The sequence below is a fragment of the Neophocaena asiaeorientalis genome, unplaced genomic scaffold, assembly GCF_003031525.2.
Source record: "Neophocaena asiaeorientalis asiaeorientalis breed wild unplaced genomic scaffold, Neophocaena_asiaeorientalis_V1.1 scaffold119, whole genome shotgun sequence".
Classification (NCBI taxonomy): domain Eukaryota; kingdom Metazoa; phylum Chordata; class Mammalia; order Artiodactyla; family Phocoenidae; genus Neophocaena; species Neophocaena asiaeorientalis.
The window spans coordinates 2020336-2029238 of NW_020175821.1; the positions used below are offsets into that span (position 1 = coordinate 2020336).

At 46.4% G+C, this 8903-nt stretch overlaps 1 protein-coding gene across 1 annotated transcript in view; it reads left to right on the top strand.

Annotated features, from left to right (window-relative positions):
• The window catches only part of PLA2G4E (phospholipase A2 group IVE), a 55731-nt gene extending 53451 nt beyond the window's left edge, over window positions 1-2280 (top strand). The window contains exons 18-19 of the mRNA XM_024732614.1: window positions 1435-1618; window positions 2042-2280. Coding sequence (XP_024588382.1) covers window positions 1435-1618; window positions 2042-2280 — 423 coding nt within the window. The remainder of the gene's footprint in view (window positions 1-1434; window positions 1619-2041) is intronic.
• The last annotated feature ends 6623 nt before the right edge of the window (window positions 2281-8903 follow it).

An 8903-nucleotide genomic window follows, 5' to 3' on the forward strand; every position in this document is an offset into this window, starting at 1 on the left:
TGGTGGGCAGAGCTCAGTAAAACTTTAATCCGCTTGACTGTTGATGGGTGGGGCTGGGTTCCCTCCCTGTTGGTTGTTTGGCCTGAGGCAACCCAACACTGGAGCATACCTGGGCTCTTCGTTGGGGCTAAGGACAGACTCTGGGAGGGCTCATGCCAAGTATTACTTCCCAGAACTTCTGCTGCCAGTGTCCTTTTCCCCACGGTGAGCCACAGCCACCGCCCCTCCCGCCTCTGCAGGAGACCCTCCAACACTACCAGGTAGGTCTGGTTTAGTCTCCCCTGGGGTCACTGCTCCCTCCCCTGGGTCCTGATGCACACATTGCTTTGTGTGTGCCCTCCAAGAGTGGAGTCTCTGATCCCCCCAGTCCTGTCGAAGTCCTGCAATCAATTCCCACTAGGCTTCAAAGTCTGATTCTCTAGGAATTCCTCCTCCTGTTGCCAGATCCCCAGGTTGGGAAGCCTGATGTAGGGCACAGAACTTCTGTGGTATAAGTGTTCTCCAGTCTGTGAGTCACCCACCCAGCAGTTAAGGGATTTGATTTTACTGTGATTGCACCCCTCCTACCGTCTCATTGTGGCTTCTCCTTTGTCTTTGGATGTGGGGTATCCTTTTTGGTGAGTTCCAGTGTCTTCCTGTCAATGATTGTCCAGCAGCTAGTTGTGATTCTGGTGTTCTCGCAAGAGGGAGTGAGAGCACATCCTTCTACTCTGCCATCTTGGTTCCTCTCCCTGGTCTACTTTAATACAGTCCTATCCTGAGGCCAGGGAAAGGGGAGTATAGACAGATGACAAGGATGACACCAATGATAATGACCTAAGTTTGTAAACAAGGGACAACATGCTTTCCTACACATGATCTCCCTTGATCCTTACACCAGCTCTTTGAGGTAGATGGCACAACTGCTATTATTCCTATGTTATAGGTGAGGAAGGTGAGGCACAGAGACGGTAAATGGCTTGCTTAAGATCGCACAGCTAGTGAGCTTAGAACGGGGAAGAACTAAGGGGATTCTGATACTCCAAGTCTGCTGCTTTTTCTGTTACATCCTGTTTATAAAGATGCCCTTTCAGAGTCCTTTCTGGCCCTGTCACGTTCCAAAGCCCATGAGTGTCCCGCAGGAGCCTGGCCAGCCATGGCTGTCACCCTCTTAGGGAGCCAGCCACATCTCCAGGTCTGTGGGTGAAGCATCATCGGAAGGGCTTCTGTCCAGTTTACTTGGGGAAGGAGCTTGCAGTTGGACACACACCAACCTACTGCCTCAGGCTCTTCATCCGGATCCAGGTTTGTCCTAAAAATAGCACACATAGGCAGAGCAGTTGGAGACCTGAGTTGTTAGTTGGGGAAATCAGAAAGCTGGACCTAAGAATTCTGTGTTTCTTGCCCACCCTCACCCCTCCTGATACTCAAACATGTCCTCCTGTGATGTTCCAGCCCGTGAAACAAACCTGCAAGTACTGCACCGAGCAGAACATCCCCTTCCCCAAATATGAGGTGCAGGAGGAGGAGGATAACCTCAAGGAGTGCTACCTGATGGAGAGCTCCCAGGAGCCTGATGCCCCCACTGTGATTTTCTTCCCACTCATCAGTGACACCTTCCAAAAGTACAAGGCCCCAGGTAAGCCGCCGGGAGCTCAGGTCGCACCCAATTGGCCTTGGACGGAGAGCTCCTGTTCTTAGACGTGTGCAGTCTTCTGACAGCACTAACAGGAAAGCCTGGCATAGCTCCTGTCTGAGCCCAACTTGGCTTCGGCGAGAAAGAACGGCCCCCCATGCCCCTGTGCGCCGGCGATGTCAAGCTCTACTCTTTCCGTCATTCACAGCCTGGCGCTGTGTGGTGCCAGGGAGGTCCTGAGATGGGCAAGCTATGTCCCTTGCCCTGGTGGGCTAGGAGGTGTGTGTGCGCATCTGCATGTGTGAGTGTGCACATGGGCACGTTTTATTGTGGGTGTGCAGGGGTGAGCCTCGGGGAGAGGGGTAGAAACAAACCATTACAACCTCACGTGATAAGGGGCTACAGCAAGTCCTTCTGCTCCTCCAGGTGTGGAGCGAAGCCCCGAGGAGCTGGAGCAGGGCCAGGTTGACATCTATGGTCCCAAATCTCCCTACGCCACCAAGGAGCTGACGTACACAGAGGCCGCCTTCGACAAGCTGGTGAAGCTCTCCGAATATAACATCCTGAATAACAAGGACAAGCTCCTTCAGGCCTTGCGACTAGCAGTAGAGAAGAAGAAACGCCTGAAGAGCCAGTGTCCCCCTAAAGTCCCAGGACATTCGTAAAGAGTCCCCCCTAAAGTCCCAGGACAGTCCTGTGTCTGCTTCTAGCATCAGAGGTGCAGAACCCAGGGCTGACTGGCCCTCAGAGCCAGCTCCACTGTCTAGCAAGGGCTGCAGGCAGGCTGGCCTGGGCTTTCTATCAAAAAAATTAAAATTAAAAAAAAAAAAGGTTGAAGGAGAAAGAGAAAGAGACAAAGGAAAATAACAAGGGGATGTAATGGGGCTTTATACCCACTGGAATTTTTTTTTAAACATCTTTATTGGAGTATAATTGCTTTACACTGTTGTGTTAGTTGCTGCTGTATAACAAAGTGAATCAGCTATATGTATACGTATATCCCCATATATCCGCCCTCTTGCACCTCCCTCCCTCCCACCCCTCTAGGTGGTCACAAAGCACCGAGCTGATCTCCCTGTGCTATGCGGCTGCTTCCCACTAGCTATCTGTTTTACATTTGGTAGTGTATATATGTCCATGCCACTTTCTCACTTCGTCCCAGCTTCCCCTTCCCCCTCCCAGTGTCCTCAAGTCCATTCTCTATGTCTGGGTCTTTATTCCTGTCCTGCCCCTAGGTACATCAGATCAGACCTTTTTTTTTTTTTTTTAGATTCCATATATATGTGTTAGCATACATGTATATTTTGTTTTTCTCTTTCTGACTTACTTCACTCTGTATGACAGACTCTAGGTCCATCCACCTCACTACAGATAGTTCAATTTCATTTCTTTTTATGGCCAAGTAATATTCCATTGTGTATATGTGCCACATCTTCTTTATCCATTTGTCTGTTGATGGACACTTAGGTTGCCTCTGTGTCCTGGCTATTGTACATAGTGCTGCAATGAATATTGTGGTACATGTCTCTTTGAATTATGGTTTTCTCAGGGTATATGCCCAGTAGTATACCCACTGGAATTTTTTTTAAACCTTCCCTGCAGGGAAGGGGATCCAAGAGCCACAGGCTCCCACACATGCCTGAAGTGTGGAGAATAATAGCATGGCCCAATTTTATTTATATAAGAGGCTGGTTCCCCAGAAACCTTGGATTCGGAGCTGGAACTCAAAGCCCTCCCCTCACTACTCCTCTCTGCTCAGGAAATGCACAAGAGGACCTGAGAAGCGTTCTGGGTTCTCTGGAAAAATGCTTTTTAATTTTTTTTATTTCTGAAGGTGGTCTTTATTTTTTTAACATCTTTATTGGAGTATAATTGCTTTACAATGGTGTGTTAGTTTCTGCTTTATAACAAGGTGAATCAGCTATACATATACATATACATATATCCCCATATCTCCTCCCTCTTGCGTCTCCCTCCCACCCTCCCTATCCCACTCCTCTAGGTGGTCACAAAGCACAGAGCTGATCTCCCTGTGCTATGCAGCTGCTTCCCACTAGCTGTCTGTTTTACATTTGGCATTTGGTAATGTATATATGTCCATGCTACTCTCTCACTTCGTCCCAGCTTACCCTTCCCCCTCCCCGTGTCCTCAAGTCCGTTCTCTATGTCTGCGTCTTTATTGCCGTCCTGCCCATAGGTTCTTTGTAACCATTTTGTTTTTTTATTTAGAATCCATATATATGTGTTAGCATACGGTGTTTTTCTCTTTCTGACTTCAAATGCTTTTTTAAATTTAATGCAATTGTATTCTTGTGATTTTTATAGGCAATTGTATTTTGTGATTTTTATTTTTATGAATCAGCTTATTAATAGGAAGCATAATGCTTGAAGATCTAGATGGAGCACTAGAGACATCCTGGTCTCTTCAACAACAAACACAAACAGGTGATGGGGTTTCAGCAGCCCCTCTGCAACCACTTAAAGGCCGAGGACAAGTGATCCCTTTTATCCCCACTGGGCAGCCTCGACTGAGCATCCACCTCCGGCGAAATGCCAGGCAAAGCCCAAGTCTGCAGCTCCAGTTCACCAAACGAGGATCTGGGATGCAGCTCTGGGACGTCTGGGCAGGTACATGAGGCATCAGGTGAGTGATGCTGCCTGGTGCCACCACTCCACAGGGCCACCACTCGCTGACCAACCTGCTCCAGAGGCACTTCTCCAACCCTAACCCTCCTCTCTGGTTTCCAGATGGTATTACTTATTTCTAAGCGGCATTTCTCTTATTTATTATGTAAACACCATGGCCAGAACATCCCAACTCTTTAAGAGTCACCCTGAGATAACAAAACTGGAAAGGATCAACCCAGAAAGGACTAGGTTAACCCTGAGGGAAATGCTCATCTTTGGAGATGGTTTCCAGATGAATCTCTGGGAAAGCCCTGGGACACAGAAGCTCGAAGTATCCACATCTCCCATCAGGCTGGGAACTTAACTAAAGAAATGTGTAGGACTTCCCTGGTGGTGCAGTGGTTAAGAATCCGCCTGCCAATGCAGGGGACACGGGTTCGAGCCCTGGCCTGGGAAGATCCCACATACGCGGAGCAACTAAGCCCATGCGCCACAACTGCTGAGCCCACGTGCCACAACTACTGAAGCCCACGTGCCTAGAGCCCCTGCTCCACACGAGAAACCACCGCAATGAGAAGCGCACGGACCACAACGAAGAGTAGCCCCCCCGCTCTCCACAGCTAGACAAAGCCCTTGTACAGCAGTGAAGACCCAATGCAGCCAAAAATAAATAAATAAATAAATTTTTTTTAAAAAAGAGAGAAATGTGTAACCTGAGCCATTGAGATGCCTGTGCTGATGGAAGGCGTGACCAGAAAGGCATGTGGTCTACGTGAAGCCCAGCAAACCTGGAAGACATGGCCCTCTCTGGGCCACCATGTTCCCTAAGCAGTCCTTTGGATGTTAGGAGATGTGTGGTGACAGGTGTCAAAAGTTTACCAAAATTGTCCTCTGATTTACATCCTTGCTACCCAAAGTGTGGTGGGGAACTGGTTAGAAATGCAGAATCTCAGGCCGCACCCCAGCCATACTGAATTCAGAATCTGCATTTTAAGGAGATTTTCACCTCCTCTCCACTGCTTTCAGGTGATGCTTATGCATATTAAAGTCTGAGAGGAGAGGGTTTATGCCATGCTCACTCATAAGCCGGAAAGCATGAATCCATCACTTCCCCTGAGCCACTGATAAACTGGGCTCCTGGACCTGCAAAGCTGGTCCCCACCCAGGGAATGCTGACTTGGGACCCCACCCTGCTCCAGCACCAGAGCAGCCAGCTGCCTCCACTTTGCCATCTTTTCTTTCCATCTGCAAGAAACGGGTTCTCCTAAAATGATCAGAGTGAGCCACTGGGTAAGACCTGGGTGTTTATTGTAAGGTGAAGGCAGCCCTGCCTTGGATTCATCGAAGTATGTAAAACGAGGTTTATAAAATCATTGTATTTTTTGAGCACAGAATAAACTGGCCATGCGGGTAAACGCTGTTGACTGATCAGCTTTCATCATCTGGTGCTGCAAACCCTGCATAACTCCTGCCTTCATCCCTGCCGGGGCTTCCCACACGCACGGCCAGAGGTGCGAGAAGGCTGTTTTCATCCCAGCCCTCCTCTCCTCCTGCAGGGGTTCCCCATTTCTTGTGTGGTGGGGTGCCCCTCTGTTTTTGTGAAGCCACAGCAGTGACTAGTGGAGCACCAGCCCTTGCTGACTTATGCTGTTTGAAGCTCAGATGGTTTTCATGAAGCACTAATTGACGGAGAGGAAAGAAGGGCGGCCAGCATCAGCCTAGCACCTACCTGATATACAGCAGTCTGTGAACAGCCTCTGCTTTCCAGGAACTTAGATTTGGGTTGGGGGGTAAAACATGAAAAGATTTGTATACAGACTCGAGAAGTTAAATAGTGACTTAGCTTCTAAAACAGTGCTGGCAGTGTCACAGAGCAGGGGATGAGTAAGGGCCACACAAGGGATAAGGACAAAGTATCATCAGCTCCGAGAGGGGCAAGAGCATAGGGTCCTGGGGAGGACAGGGAGGCTCCCGCCTCAGGTTCCCTGCTCTCCGCCTATAACATGATTTAATAGAAAGATTAAATAAAACTCCTTTCTCCCCCAATGTCCCTCCCTCCCTGTCTCCCCTTTCCTTCCTGAGAGCAGGCAGCACACCACACTGCCACACAGCCCAGTCACCCTGCCCCACAGTGGATGTTTTCTGCTCTTATGTCTCCATGAAAACACTTCTCCCCGAGGTCACCAATGCCCTCCTAATTGCCAATACACTGAGCCAAATGGCACCAGCCCTTTACAGGCCTTATCTTACTCGATTGTTCACCACCTTTGGCCCTGCAGACCACTCCCTCCTTCCTGAAACCCTCCCTTCCCATGACTTCCTTGCCAACAGCAAGCAGTTCAATTCAGTTCCACTTGCAAATATTTATTGCCTTCCCACTACGTGCCAGTCACTGCTGTAGGCACTGGGACAACAAAAAAAAGGATGAACAATTGACCCCACACTTCAAGGAGCTTCCTTCTGGTCCCATGCAGGAGACCTCCATGGAAACAGAGGCTTGCAATACAAAGAGGAAGTTTCATATTAGCTGTGTACACAGGGGCACACGTTAGGGGCTGCCAACCCAGCCCTAGAGGGAAGGGGCCACATGTGCTTGGACATTTTCAAGCCTCTTCCCTGGCTTCACCTCCTCTCTCTCCTTTAACTGCTAGTACTCCTTGAGGCTCTTTGCTTAGCTCTCCCCCCTTCTCACTCTATACTCTCCTTAAGCAATCTCATCTACACCCAGGTCTTCTACTACTGCTTCTATTTTGAAAACTTGCAACACTTTAGTTCTAGCCAAGGTAATGCCCTAAGTTCTTGATTCACGTATTCAAATTCTATATCAGTTAACATTGCTTTTGCTACATAACCAAAAAGGATCTAAAGAGGCTTAAACAAGACAGAAGAAGTTTATTTTTCTATTTCTTATCGGAGACCCAGGCTCCTTTCAGCTCTTGCTTCTGCCATCCTCAAGTTTTCCTTCTGGTCCAATATGGCTGTTGGAGCTCCACCCATCATGCCCACATTCCAGGCAGCAGGAAGGATAAAGGGGTCTCAGCATATTTCATGTAGCATAATGTTTTCGAGGTTCATTGAGATTGTGACCTAAGACAGAATTTCCTTCCTTTTTATGGCTGAATAATATTTCATTGTATGTATATACACATATTTTGTTTATCCATTCATCCATCAATCAACACTTAGGTTGCTTCCACCTCTTGACTATTGTGAGTGGAGCTGCTATGAACATGAGTATGCAAATATGTCTTAGAGACCCTATCTTCAATTCTTTTGGATATATACCCAGAAATGGGATTGCTGGATAATATGGTACTTCTGTCTTTAATTGTCTGAGGAACTGCCATACGGTTTGCCATAGCAATTACATGGATTCACTTCTGTAATCTGCTTTTTTCCACTTAAAAATATATTCTGAGCATTTTCTCAGGTCATTAATACTCATATAACAATTTTCAGAGACTGCATAGGAATCCATCATCTGCTTAACTAGTCTTTCATGGGGGGACAACTAGTCACAGCTTTTCACTATTATAAATGATATGCTGATAGACATTCCTTTGATAAATCTTTACATTCATTATTCCCTCAGGATAAAATTCCTGAGAAGTGTGAGCATTTCTAACAACTAGTAAAGGTACAATTGACATACAATAAACTGCACATATTTAAAGTACACAATTTGTTGAGTTTCAACAGATATATCCAACTGTCAACCATAACCACAACCAAGGTAATGAGTAAATCCTTCAGGCCAACAAAAGTCTCCTTCTAATGCCCTTTGTAATCCTTCCCTCTGCTCCCCCCATGCTGGGTCATGTGGTAGGTGTATGCTTCACTTTTTAAGACACTGCCAAACTGTTTTCCAAGTGGTTGTACCATTTTACATTCCACTGGCAAATGAATGAGGGTTCCAGTTGTTCCACATCCTCACCAACAACTGGTATAATCAGACTTAATTTCAGGCATTCTAATAGGTGTGTTATCTTGGTGTGTTTTTTTCTTCCCCCTGCGTCGCCTGGCTTGTGGAATCTTAGTTCCCTGACCAGGGGTTGAACCCGGGCCATGGCAGTGAAAGCACCAAGTCCTAACCACTGGACCACCAGGGAACTCCCTGTCTTCTTAATATTGAGATTTAAGAGGTCTTAATATATTCTGGATACAAGTCCTTTATCAGATATGTAATTTGCAAATGTATTCTAGTCTGTGATTTGTCTTTTCATTCTCTTTACAGTATCTTTCAAAGGCCAGGAGTTCTTAATTTTGATCAAGTCCAATTTATCAATTTTTTTCTTTTATGGATCATGCTTTTAGTATCATCTAAGAAACCTTTCCCTACATAAGGTCACAAAGGTTTTCTGCTATGTTTTTGTCTAGAAGTTTTATAACTTTAAGTCTTACATTTATGATTTATGTTTATAATCATTTTGAGATAATTTTTACATATAGTGCAAGGTAGAGATCAAAGTTCATTTTTTCACATATGGATGTCCAACTGTTCTAGCATTATTGGTTGAAAAGACTCCTTTATCCATTGAATTGCCTTTGCACTTTGTCAAAAATCAATTGACCATGTATGTGTGGGTCTATTTCTAGACTCTATTTTGTTCTTTTGATATATTAGTCTATCTCTATACCAATACCATGCTGTCTTGATTTC